A 23451-nucleotide genomic window follows, 5' to 3' on the forward strand; every position below is an offset into this window, starting at 1 on the left:
GAAGCAGGATCATATGCCTCATGGTACAGTTAAATTCCTTCACCTGAGTGCTAGCTGAGTCTGCAATAGAGTGTTTTCTTGAAGATAATTCTGCACCTACAAGAGGGAACTGATAAAAGAGACCCGAAAGCCAAATTATGCTTCCTCTCATACCATTGTAAACCCAGAGAAGTTTTTTAATCAGGATGTAGACTAGGGAAGAGTTGGGTCCAAGGGTTGACAATTTAACAGTATGCATGAAAGAAAAGGACAGCTGCTAAAAAAAATAATAATAATTAAAAAAAAAAAAAGAAAAAGGAGACAATAACATTTCATGTGACAGGCACAGGAATCACTAATTCCCTAGTTATTTCAAAACAAAGATGACATTCAGAAGAAATGAGTTTTGAGAGAAAACATTAAACTAGGTTAAAACAGTCTCATAGAGATGCTGCAATTCTCTCCACAAGGACAAGAAATACAAGCAAAGATTTCCTATTATGGTACAGCTTCCACACAACTTTAATTCTCTGCAATAATATTGTGATTATGATTATAGCATTTGATTTTTAACATATTGACAGGGTGGTAATTGATTTGGGTTGTAAAAATATTTTTCCACTTTTCTGTTATGATTATATGGCAAGGCATAACACTTTAAGAAAAAAAATAATATATGCAAGCTGATTAAAAATGCAGTAAATTTTCTTCCTATCATTTTTCCTATGTCTATGGAATTTTTCAGTGTTAGAAAGATGTATTACTACCTTATTCAGAAATGAAAATATTTACCGCTATTTGATAAACGATTTGGAAACAAAAGCAGGGTATTGCAGACAAAAGCCCAAATCCTGTATTTTCCTTCCCCACATAATGTTCTTACTTATTTGAGAAGTGTATTTGATTTGAATTATGCTGTTCTACAAAAACAAAGCTTAGAAACTAGAATTTAAATTAAGGTGATCTTTCTTAACATTAAATAATATCTAGAACTTTTATGCTGGAGCACGTCTTCTAGCTAAAATCTACCCACAAATTTTTCTAACTGTTACCTTTTTTATATTTTAAAACTACATATGTAAAATTATTATGTGTTTGTTTTTCTTTTTTTCATATGTGTTTGTACACTTATAACTATATTTTTAACTGTAATCACAACAGGCTGTGTAGTTATACAGAAGACCTGAAAGACAATGTGCCGTCTGAAACCCATAGTTCATGGAAGTTTAAAGTGATCAGGACAGACAATATTTATTCAACATTTGTAAGAGTTATAATCTACTAAACCCCAAAAGACATATGAAAAGAGCCTTACTCAGTTTTTGTGTATTACAGATTATTTTGTACTATCTTCCACAAAAACTGTCTTGCAGCACCAAAAATACTGCAGAAACTAATGCTGCCCAGATTGTGGCCTCCTTATCACATAAAATGAAAAATTTCCTATTAAGATTGTGGCTATGAAAAAGACTGAAATTCTAGCATGTAGAACAATTTTTCCTTTTCCACAATGCATTTACAAATTTTAAAACAATCAAAACAAGGATCAGAGTACTTGGCAATAACGGAGAAAGGAAACAACCCTAGATAAAAGGCTGATGAAACCAGAGACAGCTGTGTCTTTTTAGCAGGCCTTTGATAGGCTTCTTTCCAAGGGTCCCCCCATTTCTGGCCATGAGGCATATTTGTGGGGAGCCTTTTGTTCCCCACATAGACAACAAGGCTATTGGTCTTCTGGTGTCTCTAACGCACACAACACTGGAGCAACCACAACTCTTGCTTTGTTCAACAGCAACTCTCTCTGGACAGCAAGCCCCAAATCCATCGTCATCCAGGTAAGTGGTGACACAGAGATTTGGGGACCTATCTTCACCAAATGGGGCTTGCAAGCATTTGGCCCTCATCTCACCTAGGCAAGCAGAAAGCAAAGGGCTCTTACCTGAGCTGAGCAAGAAGAGAAAGAGAAAGGCGTCTTTGCTAATCCCCATTTCGGCCAAGCCGGTGGGTGCTGGAAGTTGTGTGTGTTGGCGCACAAAGTTTTATTGACTTGCACTGGAGTCAGGCAGCATCAAACAAACAAGGCAGGTAGATTAAGTTAATCATTCTCCCATGCTGTGACCCCCTTTGCTGTGGTGTGTCCATTCAAACAACCTTGAATTGGATGGATTACCAAATCAGGCTCAGTCATTTGTACTGGATGCTGGGAAATGTGAAGGCACTCTCTTATTTTGTAGGGCATTTTTTGGTTCTCAAATGGTTAGGTCTCTCTTTGTTAGAGAATAGACAGCAATAACGTTGTTGGAAAGCATGGGAAATCATGTGTCCAAGCAGAATGTTAGTTTCTCCTGATACTAGAGTCCAATGGTAATTCCAGCCAGGCATACCTGTATTGACTTATAAGGATGAACTTTCATTCAATCTCAGGGTAAGCATGATTATCAGATCCAGATAATATTAACTCTATAAAATAGTTTAATTTTAATTTTTTATTAAATAATTCCTTCTCTCCTATGTTTTTTTGACCTAGGCTTTTCTTTGTTTCTTCTATTTGAGAGTAAAACTTTGAGTTCATTTTAGTTGAATAGCATTATGTTTAAGACCGATAGATAGCTATTTCATGTTCTTCCTTACCAGATGTTTAACCTCACTCTGCATGCATAAACTTATCCAGTGAGGGTGTCAGACTTTGCTCATCCATGTGTTACCGTGATTTCAACATCAGCTCACTCTGCATTTCCCAAGTGGCCTTTGCCTTGGAAAAGTTGCACTGCAGCACCATTTCATGGCTTCTCTTGCATGTTAGGTCACTGATGTTGCTTCAAAACAACTTGTTGAATACAACTTGTTGAATCAGATGTGCTAGTGACTCACCAGAGGCGGAGGGGGCTGAATATTGGATGAGGAAAACAGGCTTAAATGCGTGCTGCTGTGTCATGCAGTTCAGTCTTCTGCAATTGAAGCCACAGAGTTTATAGAATCATGAGTTTCTTCTAAAAAAATAGTGTGTCTATCCACTTCCTTGATGTCCTCCTTATTTTAAGTAGAAATTACATTCTACTGAGGGCTTGGGTTAAAGCTAGGGGGGCAAAAGTAAATATGTGAGAGGCATTCTAGTATGGGAAACATTAGCTTTTATTTTACTGATTATTTGAAAAATCTAGAGTTGATTCTGCTTGCAGTCCTGTGCTTTTTTCCCTTGTAGGGTGCTGTAATACCATGTTATCTGGTTGTCTTCAGTGCTTGAAGCTGTTTTAATGCAACTTGTGAATAACAGTAGAGTGTGGTATATCTGTAGAGGCTTGGGAGACTGCTCACACTAGGCCAGGGAAACAAAACAGATGGACCCAAGAGAGTAGCTGATGGACCTGGACTCAGCTCAAGGAAACACTTGAAGGGTGACAGATAGGAGGGGATGGATACTGCGCAATTACAGGTGGAATCAGGCTTATTGGGTTTTAGGAACAATTACTCATTAAGAACGAAGGATAAAATGAAGGAGCAGAATACAAGGTAGGCTTCACCAGCAAGGAGGCTTTTGAGACCTAATCAAGTTTGATTTAGCCCAACATGGTTTTAATAGTCTTAAATCCATTTTCAATTCTTACTCCACATCCTGGATTCCCTGTCTCCTGCTCCACACCTCCTGATTCCCTGACCACTGTCTTGTCCACAGTCACAGCCACTGTTCTGCTCACCAATCCCCGTGCTTCCTTCCCGTCAGATATTATCAGACAGTGGTTTTTTCCTTAATTAAATATCAAATGTGTTTTCTGCACAGCCCTTCCCTCCCTAGCACCTCTGGCACATTCCCCATCCTTCTGTATCTCCCATTTCCACTGAGGTATTTGCAGGGTTTACTGTGTTATGGTACTTATCTGGTGGTTAAAGTGTAAGAGAAAACCTGCATATGTGGGTTACATGTGTCAGTTTCTCCTGCACAGGAGAGGTTTGAAAAGCTGAGTTTTAACTGAGTTTGTAAAACTCTTTGATAAACGTGATGTTTTAAAGATTTTGATCAGATCTGCTTTTCCTACAGGTTTTCAAAACCAAAGGGGCTAATTGTAGCAGCCAAAGGTGTGTTAACGTGTGTCTGAGATGGTTTGGAAACATCTGCATGCATCATGTAAGCAAGCACTCTTTTGCAAGATTTTTTCATGTTAAAGGTCCGTGTATACTCCTTCAGGCCTATAGCAGTTGCCACTTTCAGACTTCTCTCAAGCTCATTGCCTTGAACCTGGTTAAAATGCACCTACTTCTGTGTGATTTATTTATGAGGAAGGGAAAGAAAACCTGTATTGCCATTTTTTTTCAAAGATGACAATGCGGATTTGGGGAAATACTATTCACCTCTGTCTGAATAGATCTGATCCTGGAAAACTGGTCTTGGGATATTGTCAGCAATTGATCCAGGTACAAAAATGCTCATTCTGTAAGTTTTTCACAAGAAAATGTCAAAAGTGTCTTTCATCTACCAGATTGGCGCTCCTCACTGCTATCTTGTGGCAAGGATATGATGACTCAAGGCCTCATGTTTGAAAGGATCTCTTGTAAACTCTTGATTTAACTGTCTCCTATTGTGCCTTTCCTCCTTTCCTCTTTTCCCTCATAGATCCACAGCATCTAAATCTTTCCCCAGTTCTGGTCTTGTGGTGTTTGTTCTCATTTATTTGACCACTGTGAGGCCTACCATAGGTGGAAGTTTATCAGATCTTATTTCAGAGTCAGGGTACATTAGTTAGCACAGTGGTTAAAATATAAACAACAGTAGGAGGCTTTTTAAATAGAAGTTGACCCTTGAAATTGGGTTTACTGTAAGCTCAGAAAGATCCCCTACAAAAGAAATTGCAAACAATGTCAGAATACAGGTCACACCTTATTTTATAAATTCACATAAACATAATTTCCCTAAATTTCAGAATCAGAGAAAGTCAGAAAACAGTCTCTTAGATAACAGTTATTTGCTAAGAGAAAGGACCAATAGCAAAATTCGGTTGCTTGGAGGGGAAAATCTCAAAAGGCAGCTCTAAGAAAGGGCACAGCTGCAAGACTGTGGTGAGCATGAACTTAAGGAGCTCATGTAAGAGTTCCGAGGGATAATGCTATGGCATAGATCCACATATAGCTGGGAAATAAGGAAGGTATTTTTACTTTCTTTTCAATGGCAACCAGAACAAGTGATAAAAATGAGATTTATATAGCCCTGATTCACAGTCAGAGGGAACTTTCGCCAGCAACCCCAGAGGGATAACATAGATGGCTTCTAACGGCAGGAGCTGCTGCAGGTGAGATGGAATGGGGCTCAGGAATGAAAAAGATAAGCCAAGTTAAAAATAAATTCTGTCCTTGTTTTACATATGAAGGTACACAGAGGGTAGAAGACCTGGTGGATTAGCTCATCTCTGCAATTTCTGGCTATAGACACTAATGTATCCAAGGACAGGAAAGTGACGGTGGCAGTAAGGAGACACAGAGTATGTTTTTCCGGATGTGAAGGTATTAGTTTTTGAGATGTTCATTTGTTCTGGCTGCTGTCAAATATAAGAAACGAGCAGGATGGTCAAACAGACTTTAGAGAACCAGAGAGGTTCTCTGGAAGTAAACAGAGTGTCATCTTTCTATCAGAAAGATCTAAAGAATTAACTACTGGGGTTTCTGTGTTATTGAAAAAATATCTTGAAGAACAGGGATGCTGCAATTGCCTTTAACAGACTTGTGAAAAGCATTAATGCTATAGAGAATCTGACAGCAGTCTTTACTGGAGGTGATTAAGAGAAAACACAGCCTTTCCCCCACCTTAAAATTAAGCAGCTGAAGAGTGAATTGTTGTAAATACTTGAAAATAGAGCCCAGTTCAGCAGTTGTGGCATTTAGCACGCAGCCTGCTGTCACACTTTACATGTGGGGCTGCAAAGCAGAAGTGGAGAAGCAGTGTATAATAGAGCCTGAAATTCAACCCGTATGTCTATTTTTCTTTTTAATCCTGTTTTCTTCTTGGCAGAGGCTATAAGAAAATGAGTATCTGCTTGCATTCAGGCTCCTCAAAGACTGGTGGCTGTTAGGTCATGGCTACACTTTTTTGCATTTAGCAAGCAAGTAGTTCCTGTCTCTGCCGCCACATATCACAGGACTCAGCTGTGACTGCAGTTCTGGAGCCCATGCAGAGGGAGGGTTGTAGAACTCCCACCAGTCCTTCCTCTCGCACATAATGGTGCAGTTTAACCCTTTGACCATTCTGTCCAAAATGTTGGGAGTTATTGGGGAGTCCTTGGATGAGGGTCAGGGCTATTTGGCAGCAGAATGTGGAAGAGAAAATGAAGAAAATAAGCATAACCACTATTCCACTTCTGGTTAGAAAAGCAGAGGAGAGAATGTTTGGGAAGAGATTTTTCATTTTATCCGACAATTGCCCAAGTACCTCCAAAGACCCCAGCAAATGTCTGCTATTTGTAAGGTGCTATTCTGGTATTTTTCCACACACTTATACAGTAATATATACAACATATATAATGATCCCTGTAGCAGCGTGTTGTTTACTGGTGGTTCCAGCTAATGATGAAACTGGCTGTCTAGAAATGTCACTAAAATAGGATGAATATTTATAGCTCTTTGTTTCTATGATAGTCTCAGAAAAGAAGGACAAGCCACCTCCATTTTCCACACAATGTGTATATTGAAATTGCCAGTGCAGTTTCTACTTGTCACTTATGTGTAAGTTTATTTCCATGCTTGTTCTTGACTCATTAACTTGAGTGAAGGAAGGATGTTCTAACCAGTTTAATCTTACTGAAATGAAATGTTAAAAGGGCAAAGGCAGCAAATGATTTTGTGATATTCCATTCTAGGCTGTGTGGAATGGAATCAGTTCAAGCCATGTGAGTCAATGAGATTTTCAACAAAATGTTAATGAGGTGAGAATATCACCTTCAGATTTCGTTTAATATTTTGTCAGACTGTGTGTATGTGCATGTGTCAGTGTGCGTTTATGTGTGTGAGTTTAACATACAATAACATCATCTTTGTTTATGAGCAGTTTATAAAAGTACTCATGATGGTTCCAGTTTAATAGATGTTCTATAAAAATCCTTCATTCTTTAATAATTTTTATGTCTCTAGCAATAATCAGCAGCTGAGCCTAATAAAGCAAGCACTAGTGCCATGACATTCAGCTTCACTTGTCCAATCCTCTGAGATGTCCTTGCCTCTTCTGGAAATAAACTGAAAGAACAGTTTATTTTAATTCCTGAACTCTATGTCAGGACTGAACTATTGATGTCACAAGTGAGAGCAGGATTTCTCTGCAAGTGCCTCACAAATGTCTTAACCATACCATATGCCATCCAACTCAATGCTTTGCCTGCTGGAGTGAATAGTTGTATTTTTACATGCAAATATCTAACCTAGGAAGGTTAGATGATTGCACAGCACAGCACAAATCTCTGCCTGGGTGGTGAAAGGGGGGGGCATTAACCTCAAGAGGAAGCAACCCTAACAGTCATTCATCCAGCTCCTCACAGCACAGGCACAGCCTAGTCTTTTTCTTACCCAAGGCAGCAGCTGGGTTTGGCTTCTACTTTCTTATTCCTGGAGCAGCAACAGAAAGGGGAGGAGACGCCAGTGATAGGTACAGGGGCAGGCCTGAATTGGGATAAAGTTTCTTAAAGTGGGAAGACCTTGTACACAGAGATAGGCTAGCTGCTTACATGTACAGAGGAGAAAAGCAGGTGTCTGAACAAAGAGGCAGCCACTTTCATGAGTTAGAGCACATCTCAAAAGAGAGGGATGAAGTAGGAAGCTTCCAGCTGCTGCCACATGTAACATGGTTGACTTACCCAGGCACAAAACAGACACACTGACAGACAAAAATAATTGGTTGACTTGGCTATTGCGTTGCAATAACTACTTATGCTTACCCAGTAATTATATTTATTTAAGATTCTTATGAATTATTATAATTTAAAATTTTTTTGAATGCTGTTTCTGCTTTCCCAAAAAGCCAGCCTGCATCCAGATTCAGTGGACAACTATTGCATTCTTGATCCAAGAAACAAAACTAGGAATTCGGACAAAAACAGGCTTTGATGGCTGGGTACAGTCCAGTCCCCAAGAGGTGACTCCATATTGGATAAATCTGTCCTTATCTTGGCAGACCAGAGGTCCTCCAACTTCAGCCTAGGGAGTAGAAGAGAGAGTAAGGTGACCTCTCTAGTAATAGAGACACTAGACATGCAAACAGCAAAATACTACCAGGCATAATATCATGATAACTGTGAAGGACTCAAAATGTGACTGAGGCAAGGGCTGGAGAGAGAGAGACAGTGTGTTTTATTAGATGTACTGGAGTAAAAAAATTGGGAGGGAAAAAAAAATTGTTTCCAAGTGTCCAGGCCATTCCCCTGGTCTGAAGATCTACCAATCACAGATGTGGGAACATGCCCAGATCACTGAGAGGCCAGTTACACAAGAAAGGGGAAGTTTCTTAATTTTCCATATCCTACTTGACCTACTTGATCCTGGACAAAACAAATGTAATTGTTTTAATGCTCTTCCTTAAAATCCAGGCATGGCAGGATATGAATACCTATGTCCAATGTTTTGTGAGCCTATTAATGAAGGCACTGTCCACACACTCAAGGATATCATTTGCACCGGCAGTCTTGAACACCTGCTCAGATAGACCAGCGTTTGCTTTCTGACTCTGTCACCAAGTAGCTACCAGCTTTTTATTGAAAAGTTCCCAACATGATAGCCTCCATTAAGAAAACAACATTTTAAAAGTCTTTTCATATCCTTGTGAAAATTAGAAAACTGGAAGTACTTGAAGCTTTATTTAATCAAGGGATTAAATAAAGATGTGGTACAACTCCAGGCTGCACCAGAAAGAGTCACTAGTTTCCACTCTGTCTCTAGGAACGAAGGGAAGTCCAGGTAGTATATTACAGGATTTATTGCAGGTGAGGTGGGGTATTCACAAAAGTAGGCTACTATGAGTAGTATATGTCAGCATGCAGTTCTGAAAAAAAGGTGGAATTACCCTACAGAATTCCCCTGCTATTTTGGTTGACTATGTGAGTGAAGAAAAAATGTTATGTGTACCTCAGTTCTTATGCTTCACGCAGAAGCCTTGAGTTGCTGAAGCTATTTCTGAGCCTTGAAAGCACAAATAGTTGTTTGACCTGCTTACACTCAAAGCTAGATTATTCTTACCTCACAGTTATCTATGCTTCCAAAAGTAAATCCACCACAAAATTCATGATTTTTGACACTTCCATTCAGAAATTCAGGGCGATTACATATTCTATTTTCAAGCACAGGGAATTCAACGTCTTTTAATCTGTTGTCTGTATTGGTACCTTCATGAATAACCAAGAAAATATAACCGTTATAAATGATAGCCCGGGCATTGTGATCCAGTGAAGCCTCAGTAATGAAAGGACTGGAATCCACCCCTAGCTCTGCTATAGTCTCTGAGGTCCCTGAAGGATCTTATTAAGTCTTTCAAATTCTTTGTAGTTGGATCATGCCTACCCTCAACAAGCAGAGATTATTCTTATTTGAACAGTATTGCTAAATAAATAAAACCTTAGTATTATGAGCCATTGTGTTGGTTTGTAGGCTTTCATCATGGTGCAGTAACAATGGCTTGTTTCAGGGGGAAAAATGTTAGCCTGGATTTACTTTACGTTAATTTGAACTCTTTCAAGCCTTAAGTGTTTTCTAGACAAGGAGGATTTTCCTGAAGACAAGGCTGAATTTTCCCAAAACACAATTTATTTGGATGTGGGACTCTGATTTCATGAACTTGTTTCATAACATGACAGGACCATCTTCTCCACTGCCTAAATGCAACAATGATCTGTTGATTTTTCCATCCTAATGCACTTCCCGAGGAAATCTAGCCTTGACTTTTTTTTTTTTTTTTTTTTTTTTTTTTTTTTTTTTTTTTTTTGTGTCTGTGATCACTAGAACATAGGAAGCAGCTGCCACCGTGTGGCAAGCTGAACAAAAAAGAAAAAAATGCAAGGTAAGAAGGGAAAAGGTGAGAGGAAAGCCAGTAAATACTGTCTATGCTGGAGAAAAGTGTTTCTTGATAAAGCTGATGAGTTACACTAATAGTAGGGTGATTATTCTTCAGCATTATTTTCATAGCATCAATTTTGTAGCTAAATGACACAAGAAAGGGGAAAAGGTACTGCATTCTACTTGGAAGGGTTTTATGGTGAAACCTAGAGACAGGGACATGTTCTCTTGTTTTCTTGTTGTTGGTTTGTTGTTTTTTTTTTTTGTTTTTTTTTGTTTTTTTTTTTTTTTTAATTCTGTGGATGCACGCACAAAGAAGAATCTATTGTCTTTGTTTTACACGTGGAGTATTAATAAGGTACTGTCTGGCAAATGGGGTAGGAAGAGCATCCCTTGTGTGTAGCTCAGCAAGGATGTAAGTGTGTACGTGGGAGCTGGGACTGACCAAGGACAGATGACAGAATCACTGCTGGAAGCCACAGGGACAAGGAATCATCTCCTGCTGCAGCAAAAGTGGGTCAAAGAGAGCTGGGTATTCTCAGCCCTCAGCATAGGTGGAGTGGGAGCTGGGAAGCAGGACACTACATGGTCAGTTTTTAATGCCAGACTGTGAACAAAATTCAGGTAAGGGTTTTACTGACATTAAAAGGCTTCAGCTTCAACTAATTTTGCCCATGCCCATAAGGTGGCTCGATCTGAGCAAGCTCTGACTCAAAGGCTTCATGGTTCCTGGGATGCCATCTTATCTCAGATACAAGGTCTTGAGGCTGGTACTTGCCCATGTATCCTATTAGTCTGGAGTGAATGTAGGTGCCTGCAGATATCTATGCAGACAGTAAAACTACAGGAAAGCAAGTACAAGCTTCATTCAGATGTTAAACAAAAATGTATATCTGAAGATCAAAATTAAAGGCAAGGGCATTATTTATTGTCCTTATTTGTGCAAATACAATGTATACCTAAGCTGAAGAAAGACTAAAATAGACAGAGATAAAAGGTGGTAGAGCCTTAAGTCTAATTCTCCTCTCCTTTATCTTGTTTAATGAGTTCAGTATATGTGAGCAATGAGGGTGAAAAATCAGGCTCTGAGAGAAAGAAATAAAAAGAATAAAGTATCCTGGTGACCTCTGAGTTAGTTAAATCTTAAGTAAAATGTGTTTTTCAGGTCCCATGAGTATATATATTTTGGAATAGGATTTGAAAACATTCCTAAATTTTCAACTGCACCAAATATGCTTTACCTCTTGTTTTTCCCCAGGCAGTTAGAAAACATACTGCATTTCCTTCTACCATCAGACTGTTTTCAGGCAAACAAACTGGTTTTACGCGGTCAGTAATTGTTACAGGACTGGAAAAAAAAATAAAATTAAAAGATCCTTAGAAAAATTATCATTAGCTTGTTCAGTCTGCATACTCAGAATACTCTGCATGGAAACGTTGTGGAGAAGAGTGGAGAAGGTGATGGTGCCTTAAAATTGTATAGATGGTTGTAAAATGGTGCCTAGTCACTTAGTGAAAAAAGAGATTTTTTACAGCAACTGGAAGTCTCTGCGATGTGTCTGCAGGCACAGTCACAATTCGAGTGTGTTTGCAGCATAGTGCTAGAGCACTGCTCTCTGGCTACCCCTGCTACTGTAGGAACATGCACAGGCACAAGCCCAGCCCCCAGTAACCCTTGCAGGTGGTGTGAACCTGACTTATCTCAGATCGTCCCTGCCTCAGAGGTCGTGGACATTTTCAGTGACTTCACAGCAGGAGGGAAGGATGGATGAATGAGTAAATAAGCAGACACAGCTGAAGCTGCAGAAAATTCCTTTCTCTGGTTCCATGGCTGATATAGCTGTGGGTAACATCATTCAGTATCACACACATTACTAAGTCTAGTACCTCAATAAAGCAAATACCAAAATAAAATTCTTTCTTATCACAACATCATGCCTGGATACTTCAGCACTGGAACAAAGCTTGATATGGAGTGGACAGGGCCCCGGGAAGCAGTTCTGCAGAAGACGAAAATACTGCATAGGGGGTTTTTTGCTTTGGACCATCTGATCCCTTATTGACTTACAGATGTAGATGTAAAAAGATGAGGTGGCTTCTGGAAGATGTATCACCCTAGGAGTCAGACAAGTACAAACAGTTCTGGCACAGTGAAAATATGTCTGAAGAAGCCGTGAAATGAGATTTGCTACTGTCAGAAACCTACCCTGTGAAGGTTAGTTCTGATTGTGAAAGAGAGTTAAAGGACCCGAAAACTCCAGATGTTCAGTCAGGGTAAAATGAACCTTTATCATCTCTTTTCAGGCCCAGAATTACTTTCAAAGTACGTGATGATGTGATGTGATGTGATGTGATGTGATGTGATGTGATGTGATGTGATGTGATGTGATGATGTGATGTGATAGCTAGTTAGATCTTCAATGTCCAATTAAAGGGAACTAACAAATCCCCCTGTTCTTAATCAGACAATGTCAGGGCCATGAGCCCCAAGAAAATTCAAGAGAATGAGAAGCCAAAGGGTAATGACTCTGACACATCTTAAAATAAAAATCTCTCCAACACAAAAATCTGAATGAAACATGAATGCAGCAGTCCAGGAGGGTAGGAGATGGTAATCAGCTCCTGTGCTAAAGCTACAGACGTGCCAATGCTATCATAATTTTGAACTCTATCCTCCAGCCCTCTGAAGTCCCGGATTGTTATCTCAAAACTCCACTCTCATATGGTTCCATGAAGTTAATCCTTCTTTTCCCTACAAGAATAGAAATCAGTTCTGAAGCTTCCAAAACTAGTTCATTTACCTCTCAATAAAGTCCACTTTTATCAAAAGAATTCCTGAAAATTAATAAACAAGAGGAGATTGAAGTGAGAAAGCTCATATTGATGAGGGGTTTCTCTAGGTTTCTAGTGCTGTTCCTCTAGGATCTTTATCTTCAAGGTTGTATTTAGCATCTTAGGTCTAATTCCACAGGTAGTATGGCACTCACAGCAACTCTGGCTTCTTTTTAGCCTGTTGGTGTGACTGTAGCCAGGCAAATATTTTTGAACTACAGCAGTCAAGCATTGCAGTTTCTGCTTCCCCAACATCAAAAAGTAAATTCCATTTCTACCTATGCTCCTATTCTGCACCAAGGAAATTCTACATCCACCCTAGGGTGAGACAGCACCTAAAAAACCTGTTGGCACACAAGGAACTGGCCTTTGAACAGGATTGCAACGAACACTGAGTGGATACTGGCACCTTCTCAGAGGTCTCTGATGTCTGGGTAGGTAAATGAATAGGAGAGCAGGGAACAAGTCCTCAGAAGATACACCAGAATACAGTCAATGACATTGAAATGGAAGTTTAAAGTCCTGGACAGCACACATCTTCTAAGGAGCATGGCACATAATTCACCTGGGACTAGACTTCTATTGAAAACAGTGGTCCTCCTCAATAGATCAGCCCTCCTTTGGGATGATTTTTGCCAAGATCTTCACAGACCTGCACCAGTTCTCTGACAAGTCTTGTCTATTGCCACAAAATGCAGGTATAGGAGTAGCAACCAGTCTTCTCGCCTCGTTATTTTCTTGGGTGATCTGTTTCATGAACAGACAGTGAAGATTTGGAAAAAATAAGGTTCACAAAGAAAGCTGAAGGCAAATGTAAAGAAGGAATTTAATGAAGCTGAGAACAGGCAAAGCTGATCTAAGTCAGAAACTGAGGGGTATGATGTCTATATCTGCTATTTATGGCATCTCACATGCAGAATGTGTTCAGATGGTGAGTGCTGTTGATACAAAACTGACTACAGTGCTATAGCATGCATGTATCTACAGTGCAAATGTGCATAGAGCACCTAATGAAAGAGGAATTGAGTGACACAGTTGCAAGCAGTAGCAAGAGTAAAACTGGTGAAGCATGAGTTCCTTCTGCTCACCTGAAGTCAGTGGGATTTTGATTAATCAAGCACCAGAATTGAAATTTAAGTGAAATTGTTCTAAGTTCATTAAAGCTGTATGGTGAATTTCAAAAAAGAAATGTCCTCTCAGGTCAAACATGACCTTTTCATGATCTTTTATCCACGTGTGGTGAGCATAATAAGAAGAGGGAAAACAATAAGTAGAAAAGTTTCAGGAGCATCCCAATGTTATCCCAAATAACATTGAAATAACTGTACACATTCCAGAGCAGACTGCTCAAACATCTAAGCAAGACCCAAAAGAGGGCTTCAGGCAACTACAGTTATGCACGGGATTTTTTACTGTATTACAAGTAGGATCTGATTTTACTGAGCTGTTGGCCAAGGCTGCAGCTCATGAAACACGTATGTGGCCTGGCCTGGAGCACTGCCAGGAAAACTGGACCATTCTACTTGCCTCATGCAGAAGCTGTGGTAACTTCTGGCCAAATCTTCTGTTGTGGCTCACAGCCCTCAGAACTGAGCAGGAAAAGCCTCCAAGCAGAAGATCCTCCAGACACAACTCCATTTTAGTTTGCCTCCACCCTCCCTGTTTCAGTGGCCAATAGGGTCATTCAACAGGAGATATGTTCAGAGTTCACCCTTAAACAGATGCCTATGCTAGCACTTGAAGGGACTCTCACGCTCTCTCATATTACCCACAATCACCCCTGAGAGCTAACTCCAGGCTAAACTAAACTGTGACTTCAGAATAAAGGTGTTAGGGGTGGAAAGCTTGGACTGAAATGGTACCTGCTCAACTTCAGCAAAGCAATGTCTGCTCCAGTTGGTTCCTTTAATACTTTCTGAACACTTTGGATCTGCAGGGATGGTTCTGCTGCATTGAGATTCTGTATCCCAAGAAACACCCTGTAGGAAGAAGGCTCTGTTGACCTGGAAGAAATGGCAATGGCAAGATTACACATCCATGCATGTGGTCAGGAATATAATTCTTATAAAATTCAGTTATTTCCCTGGAGAACTGCAATTAATAAGATGGTCAGGTTCCAGTTTCTGACCATAGATGCCCCCATTTATTCTTGGGGAGAAGGAAAATGTGGCTTTTTTAATGGCTTGGGTTTTATGACAATGAAAAATCCCGTTGGCTGTAAACAATGTGGCACCTTCTTGCAGTGTTCACAGCTACTAAAGCCCTAAGGGTCAGCGGCTAGCCACAGTTTTTCCAAGTATAGTTAGCACCAGCACATCATTAGCACCCTGTTCAGCATGCTTTGGGGTGGGGGAGAGGGCAGGCAACAGAGGTATCCTCTGTTTGTGCTCTGCTGCTCTTGGACTGAGAGAGGAGCAGAAGATAAAAATCAGCTTACTGGCAATAAAGACAGGAAATAAGGAGTAAAGAAAGTGCCTTTTGGGGTACATCTTGCTCCTCTGTTGATTTTCTCATACAGATTTAGGAAATGTCTATTATTTGTTCTAGTGGATACTCACTCTTGCAAGCACTGAGCTGCAGTAAGGACCCACTGTGGATGTATCAGAGTGCCGGCACAGTGGTGCACATTGATACTAGAATACAGAAGACAATCACATTAATTTGACCACCATGTATGCTGTACCCCGTGGGAAACACTATCGAATTAGCAATATGCCCCTTATTCAAACCTTTTGCCAGTCCTAGTTTGTCTTTTGCCAAAGGCAAGAGAAACAAAATGCAGATTTCAAAGGACAAGCTTTGCTCCAGAACATGAGATGTGAAAAGAAACGACACCCAGGCGAAATTTTTGCCACAGGTCATTCTTGCTTTCAGGAATTCAATAAAAATAATTACACTTCCTAACAATTTAATTTGTAGTGTAATGTGTTTGTCTTGATGAACTATTAATAGAAGGATACATCCTTCTGATTTGTGGGGTTGGTTTGGACCAGCTCTTTAAATAAAACTTACTAGACTTTTAAGTTTTCTTGAGATAATATTTATTATGATGACTGTCAACAACTCTGTAGAAATTTTAATTAGCCTTTCTGTAAGCACTTCTTCATCTCCTGTTCAGCCACTCTCATTGTGACTGTGCAAATGCTATGCATAATCATTTTTTTTATACTGAGACATGATGGTCTTCCTATGGCTTCTAACATGACTAGGGTGGTCACAGCATCAATTTATATTTGAACCAGATTGGATGCTGGGTGATAAGGGATAATCAAAATCCATTCATACCCATTGTGATTTGATGGCTATATTACTGAGTTTAAATCCCTCACTGCAGAGTGCAATTAACTGTTACTATCCTCAGTGGCAATTATTCCTTCCCCATTTCAGTAAACAAAGGTGTACTTAATGTTTTGCCCTCTAGAGATTCAGGAGAAAGTGGGGAGTTTGGGATTAATGACCCAGTAAATAGCTATCTGTGGACATTATGATTAAAAAAAAGGGTTTATTTTACATGCTATGGCATTTTATATAGAAACCAAGGCCAGTCTCCAGAAGCATATGCAATGTTTCCTGTTGGTCTCTTTCTAACACCTGTTCCCTGTGAAACCCTGTTGCTCATGGATGGTGATACAGTCTGGAATACCAGTACCTGGTCCTGAGACTGATGTGCCAAGGCCAAGACCCCAGAGTTGCCTCACACATGCTATATTGCCCACAGGCTCGCTCGCTCCTCATTGGGACTTTTCCACAGTCATTCGCAGAAGCAGCTACAGAATTAAAAATGCTACAATGGAGAATTTTAAAACAGTTCTGTAATGCCATCCACAGTGCAATCAGATGAAAAGAAAGGCATGAGCTTTTTTTTATCTTCCTTAAGCTTTCACTCTTACATTGGTTAATAGAAACTAGGGGTAAAGAAACAACCAGAACCTTTAGACTCCATTATATTTTTGTTACCTTGAGCATTTAAAACTGGGGCTAATATATAACATTTGATGTGAAAACATATTAATTTACCTGGAAAAAATTGTTAACTATGTCAAGTATTTTTATGTAGTCAGATAATATAAATAAAACTACAGTGAGCCCCATCCCCAAAAGAAAATCTGTAAGGAAGTTGAAGGGAAAAGAGAGCTAAAGAAAGCAGAAGAGTTTATTGACCGGACAATAATAACAACTTCTAAATTCTTTAAAACATTACAGCCTATAAATGATTATAAATAAAACTGAGTTGTTGTCTCTTGTCATAAAATATTCCAATCTTGCTCTCACATGGTTCACTCTCTTTCTAATCCAAATCTCTCTGAACTTTTTCAAATGGTTTGAACTTGGGTGCTTGCTAAGGACCCAAGTAACTCTTTCCAGAGCTGCATATGGTGATATGGATGTTAAATTTGTCAGTTCCAGTATGAGACAATTAATAAAGTAATAAAACACTAGAGACTGTAAGGTTCCCCTACACCTTTAATTTAAAAACCTGACATTCAAAGGATGCTTTGAAAAGAAATCAGATCTCAAAGCGAAGCTCCACCACAGCAGTTCCAGGGAAGAGGTTTTTACAGCTGTGATATGTGTTGTTTGTATACCATTACTTATTCTTTTTGCCTGTGCAGCTCTTAGAACTGGTTGACAAAACTAATGTGTACAATCATAATACTTAGAGGAACGTGATGGCCAGCATGAAGAATATCACACACTGCTGAAGGAGTGACCACTCTTCATTATTTTGTATTGCTACATTGTCCAACAGAGCAGGGACCTGGCCTCTAGATGTTACTGTACCAAAAATACTACATAAGATGAAGAAGAAATAGACTTTCCATATCCCTGCCAGATATATTAAAAAAAAAAAAAAATCTGTCTAAATGCAGGCAGGGAAGGGAAGAGTAAAGTAAATGAGGTAACTGCCAGGTGTGCCAAGCAGCGCTCCCAGTACATTGCACCTGCTGTTGATGCCCACTGCCAGAGTACCACAGAAGGTAAAATCCCTTTCTTTGAATTTTTTAGCAAACACTGCACCTGCTCAGTGTACTGATTACTATTTCAAAATAGAAAAAAAGCATTAAGGATACCTTGTAAAATATCTAGACACAAGATTCAGTCCCTACCCCAAAAGAAAGGGAAAATATCTAGGGACAGATTATTTTAACATCTGGATCAGAATAAAAATTAAGACAGCAGAGAATGAAAAGGGTTTCAAAGGATGTCATCTATGTCGCTCCCAACTAAGAGCAGGTTCTGGATGCATTAGTCCTGTCACAAAGTGAATGGAAGGACTAGCATCAACATCAAGGAAAACCTGTCCTGTGTTTGAGGAGTCCAGGAAAGGAGTACTTCACGGCTTCACTGGATATTTCAATTCATCTAGCAACTCTTAATGCTTCGCTTCACTGAAGATAAAGAGCACACAGATTGTTGTCTATGAAATCTTACTGATGATTCTTAATACCAGGTTTTCTAAATTTTGGCTGACAGTTACAGGTGCCTGATTGTGTCAAACTTCCATACAGACCTAAATTCAAATCTAGAGTTAGTGCCTACTGCAGTTTTTTAGGGTTGGATTGAAAGCATTTTGTAACTATCAAGACAAGTTTTAGAAATGGAGGACAGAAAAGTCTTTAAGGATAATTACAGCAGCGTGGGATTTCACAGTATTCCCATTTTTTTTCTGGGTCTGTTGTGAAGCACCAAACACCATTTACATCTCCATCAGGATTCCTGCAATACTGTAATAATTACAAAAACAGAGAATGAAGACTCCAAATGTTAGCCACAGAATGAAGTCTATAAGTGCATGTTTTTAAAAAATTGTTAAACTAAAACTTTGAATGATTTTCCCCCAACTACTTTTTCCACTGGATGTTAAATGCTTTTTCTTTCCTCTGATGACAAAATTCTTTCTTTCCTTTTTTCTCAAAACCACTAGATGAAATTAGAAAAATATAAAAAATTCCTATAATTTTCTTCATCCACCAGGAGTCACCCTAGCACTAGTGTTTATTAAGGCCTCATGAGAATAAATTTTGTCATTGGATGACTTGCACTAAAACAGTGACAGCAGGTTAGGGCAGCTCCGGGAATTTGCCAGAAGTCTGCTTAGTTTGTGTCAAACAACAAAAGGTATTTCTTTGGGGTTTACAGAAACCTGGGAAGCACTGTATGATTTCTTTTGTGCTGCCTTGCCTGTCAAGTGTCAACCCTATGGTGTACCTCTGTGCTTGAAGTATCAACATCCTAGATAATAGAAAATGCATCCTTCCCTCTTCAACACTATTATAGGTCTGGGCTATCAACATGATGACTTCCAGATATGCTTAACCTGGTCTATAAAGACTGAACATGAAGTGTTTACTGAGGGGTCATGGAGAAAGGAGAAAATGTTCATGACACCAATGGTTTTAGCAGCTGTTTACGTTTTTATCCAGGCCTGCTCTTGGATGAGTCACAGGAGTGAAATATTTGTGGCTATGAGGTTTCTGAGAGCTCCACTCTTGACAAGTCCTGCCTCTTCCAGTTTTTGCTACTGTGCCACGATAATCTTTACCGTTACCATTAATGCAGTCTGTGAAAAAAAAGGAAAAGGAAATTGTTGTTAGCTGCTGAATCTGTGTGTGGTGGTGGTAAGCAGAAACAAGACAGATTAAGTACCTTTAGGACTTGCACACTCTCTAGTGTCTGCAACAGAAAGACAAAAGCATACCATGTGATGTGATCTTTTAGTGTGTCAAGATGAATGTCTTCCTGGATGTACAGAGTAACTGAATTGGAAAAAAATTTCAAGGAACTTCAAGCTACACATTTTCTGTAACATATTGCAAATACCTGAAAAGACTCCAAGATTCTTGCTAAATTGGTGTCAGTAAGCACCTTCCATGAGAAGCATATTTCAGAGTTAGCAGCCCATCACACTGACAGAGCAATTTTTGCTTCCAAGGACATTGCTCCAGTACTTTCTTCTGCTGCATGTAAGAGTACACAGCTTCATTTAGTATTTTTTATCCAACCCTGTCACCTTCTTTTGCGAATTACGTATTCCATGGAAAGTTTGACTATACATTCAGTAAAGTCTTGCCTGTCAGTGTCAACCCCATAATGTACCTCTGTGCTTGAATTTTGACGAACTGTGCTTGAAGCACAGTTGACCTCTGTGCTTGAAGCACTTTGAACAATATGGACTATTAATTAAGAAAACAACGAAGCAGGATAGAGCAAAAACTTGTTTATCTTGGTGCATACATTTTGCCAAACAAGGTTGCCCATGAACAATACAAGCAGCTAAGGTCAGTCTCCTGAAAACACAAAGCACAGCACAAGCAAATTCCTACAATAACTACAATTCACTGTGATAATATCTCAATATCACACAGCTACAGAAACACCAGAAATTGTGTCTGTTTTCCTCTTGTTTCCCTAAATGAAAAAGATCTCCTACAGAATGCACTGTAAAATGATACAGACGACAGGATATGAACTGACTAGAAAGTACTTGCTGCAAAACTCAACAGTACAGATCGAAAGCTGGAGGAAGGATGCAACTATCAATGTTGCAGTCCTGCTCAAGGACAATTTTGATAGTTTACTATTTCCTTTACCCACAGACACTACAGGAGGTGGCACTTATAGCCAGCTGTTACCAGATGTGGTGGGTGTAGTCAGGCCAGCCATCGTTGCAGGGGGGTCATTTGGTGCATGCTCTTGTATATGATCATCACACCTCTTGAGACTGCAGTACTCCCATGTTGTGGTGGGGTCTGTGGTGAAACACCATGGGCTGCTATCACCATCTGGGTTTCTACAATAGTTGTCCCTCAAATCCCTGCAAAAATAAGTACAATAGTCATGCTGCATAAGACTGAAAGTAATCATAGGAATATATTACCAAAAGATGTGGATCAGTACTATGCAGAGATAAATGTATGTCTTATTTTTTTTATCTATTGCCAGATATCCTATTACCAGCAAACACATTTATGGCTGTGATATGAGTGGAGAGTTACATTTCACATGTACATCAGAGTAATGAATATATTTATGCATAAGGAAACATAATTCAACTACTGGCTTAAATTTTGACTGTAATATGTGAATGTGATGAGTAGTTAAATAAAAGCCTGATATGCCAATAATTTAATTTATAAGTATATATGTATAAGCATACACAATTTTGTGAATGTGTGAATTAATAATAATATGCAGAAAGATCCATACTGTCAGTGGACAATTATGCTTTTCCAAAATTTTTATTCTTAAATGTCAGAAGGTTCTTTCTCATATTCAGAAGAATGGCAAATAAATAATTATGCTAATGATTTCACCCCCCAAAAAAGCCCAACCCAATTCTACTGAATTCAGTGGGAACACTCCCATACCCATGGTTACTGGGGCTGGGGGAAGTAGAATTTGTCTCTTCAGTAATTGGCAGAGTTGCAGTATTTTCCTATCCTGAATCACAGCACAGTCACAGAATGAAAAAAAATGAAATGCTTTTTTTCCTGAACGTGCCAGAACACATTAATTCCATGTTTTCACAGCTTAATTTCAATTTTTTAAAATGTTTTTGAAAAACAGCATCCCCTCTGAGGATGTTCCAGTTTCAATACATCAGTATTTCTGATGCTAAAATATGACTGAAAATTTCCCCCCAAAATTTATTTTGGGTGACATCATAAAAAAGGGAAAAATTAGAAAAGTATCAGCTTTCCTGCTTCTACTTACAATTCATCAAGCAATGATGGATTTACTAGCAATTGTGTCTTGTTGCTTTCCTACCCTTATGAAAAACTGATACATTAGCAATTATGATTAGCTCTCTAAGTCATCCCTGGTCCAGTTTTATTAGTCTTAAGATAAGGAGAAAAATTCAATGTATGCAAGTCTGGGTGCACAATTCCAGCTACAAAGAATACTTAAATGGTAGTTCTTATCATAATATATCTGACTGTGTGCATTGCAGCATAAATGCTGTGTTCTCATCAGGTGAAATAAGTAGAAAGGGCACTGCAAAGGTCTCAAATTCATAAACAAAATGCATATTTCAACAGATGCCCAGACTCTGGATACAAACCTCCCAGTGTCAGTTACAGAAGCTCAGATTTAAGAGTAAAGGGACACAGCTGTCTTTTACTGAGAATTTAAATAACAGGAAAACACAGTTTTAAAAATGAGACTAACAGAAAATTTTTCCATGTCTTGGAAAAAAATATATTTTATAGATAAATTCCTTGGCAATGTTTTAAAGCATGGATGTGCAAAGATAATAGAATCATAGAATCAGAAAGGTTAGGGTTGGATCACCTAGTTCCAACCCCCCTGCAGGGGCAGGGACAATCAGCAGTAGTCATTATCAGATAAAGCAAGAAAAGGTGAGATAAACATACGCATTTGGGAATCTGTCCGGTGTTTTTTCATGCCTGTGTGGGAACATGGAGTTCCAGGCCTGGCATTTTTTTCCTGATGCAGTGATGGAAGTTGTGCCACGATAGCTCTGGCCTTTGCCTCTGTAACACTCCTCTGGCAAGGGAACCTGCATAGGCACATCTGCAGCATAGAACAGAAACTGGTCACTTGCATCACAATTTTATGTTCTCACTGAGTAGGCACAATAAAGCATCTAACATGCAGGATAACAAAAATGAACAATTCATTTATACAGACAGTGTCCAGCGAGAGCATCATGGCCCACATGAAAAGTGGAAGGGCATTTCCAAAGATATTTAGAAAACTTTTGCAGTTTACCTTCATATGTCAGATGTGGTTCTGTATATGTGAACACGTTTGAATTAAAGATCAGAAAGTTCACATGAAAAATCTTCCAATATTAGATGCTAGTGATTTTGCCCCTGATGCTCTCTAAATTGGACATTATGTTAAACTTTAATCTCTCTATTATCCTTTTGATTGCACTATAACTTTCTTATTATTTTTTGTGGTTAAATGAATGGATGTTTCAGATGAGATTTTTATTACTTTGGAAGCTCCTGTCCTCTCTTTTGTGGCTACTCTCCAAGAATGTCCTTTTATTTAGCACTTCTTCATCTCTTCGTTTATTTTTTCAATTAATTTGCTAAAACCCCCCTACCTTTGGGGAAAAAAAAAAATTAAAAAAATCTCTTTCATCCTGTAATTCTTCTATTGGGTCAGCTGGTGATTTACACCCTTCATTGCACTTCCTTAATCATTGAGAGTCCAATATTTGACAGGTTTTGTAACATGCCAAGAAGAAAAACTGCATTAACAACAGTGACAAAGTGATTGAAAAAAGACTTCACATGTTTATAATGAGAAACAATAAGGCTTTCACTGTTTTAAAGTCCTTATCTCAAGTACACTCCTCAACTCATACCAGCAACCCCTTGTTCTATCCCATCACAGTGGGGAATTGCACAATATTCCCATCGAACGCTGTTGTTGGTAGTGTAGCACCAAGGCTTCTTCTCTCCATCAGGGTTTCTACAGTAGTTTTCATCTAAGCCCCTGAAACAGAAACACTGGCTTTAAACTACTCATAGAAATCCAGACAAGTTGTGTATAAGACTATTAACAATTACTGCATGCAGAACTCAACTCAGTGGTTACATTTATTCTTTTTGGAGATTATCTCATGCACTACTATTTTGGGACTAA

The 23451-nt window shown here is 39.0% G+C and overlaps 2 protein-coding genes across 2 annotated transcripts in view; both read right to left on the reverse strand.

The window, feature by feature from the left end:
* The window catches only part of PLG (plasminogen), a 30665-nt gene extending 28698 nt beyond the window's left edge, over positions 1-1967 (reverse strand). Inside the window, exon 1 of the mRNA XM_026845350.1 lies at positions 1919-1967. Within this exon, the coding sequence (XP_026701151.1) occupies positions 1919-1967 (49 nt within the window). The remainder of the gene's footprint in view (positions 1-1918) is intronic.
* Positions 1968-7989: 6022 nt separating this feature from the next.
* Positions 7990-23451, reverse strand: part of LOC113478286 (plasminogen-like) — a 28934-nt gene continuing 13472 nt past the window's right edge. The window contains exons 9-19 of the mRNA XM_026845351.1: positions 23171-23301; positions 22206-22365; positions 20463-20644; positions 19242-19390; positions 18461-18554; positions 16478-16595; positions 15387-15461; positions 14691-14831; positions 11238-11344; positions 9184-9329; positions 7990-8148 (exon numbers count right to left, since the gene is read on the reverse strand). Coding sequence (XP_026701152.1) covers positions 7990-8148; positions 9184-9329; positions 11238-11344; positions 14691-14831; positions 15387-15461; positions 16478-16595; positions 18461-18554; positions 19242-19390; positions 20463-20644; positions 22206-22365; positions 23171-23301 — 1462 coding nt within the window. The remainder of the gene's footprint in view (positions 8149-9183; positions 9330-11237; positions 11345-14690; positions 14832-15386; positions 15462-16477; positions 16596-18460; positions 18555-19241; positions 19391-20462; positions 20645-22205; positions 22366-23170; positions 23302-23451) is intronic.

Source organism: Athene cunicularia (assembly GCF_003259725.1).
Source record: "Athene cunicularia isolate RWA chromosome 3 unlocalized genomic scaffold, athCun1 chr3_part1, whole genome shotgun sequence".
NCBI classification, from domain to species: Eukaryota; Metazoa; Chordata; class Aves; order Strigiformes; family Strigidae; genus Athene; species Athene cunicularia.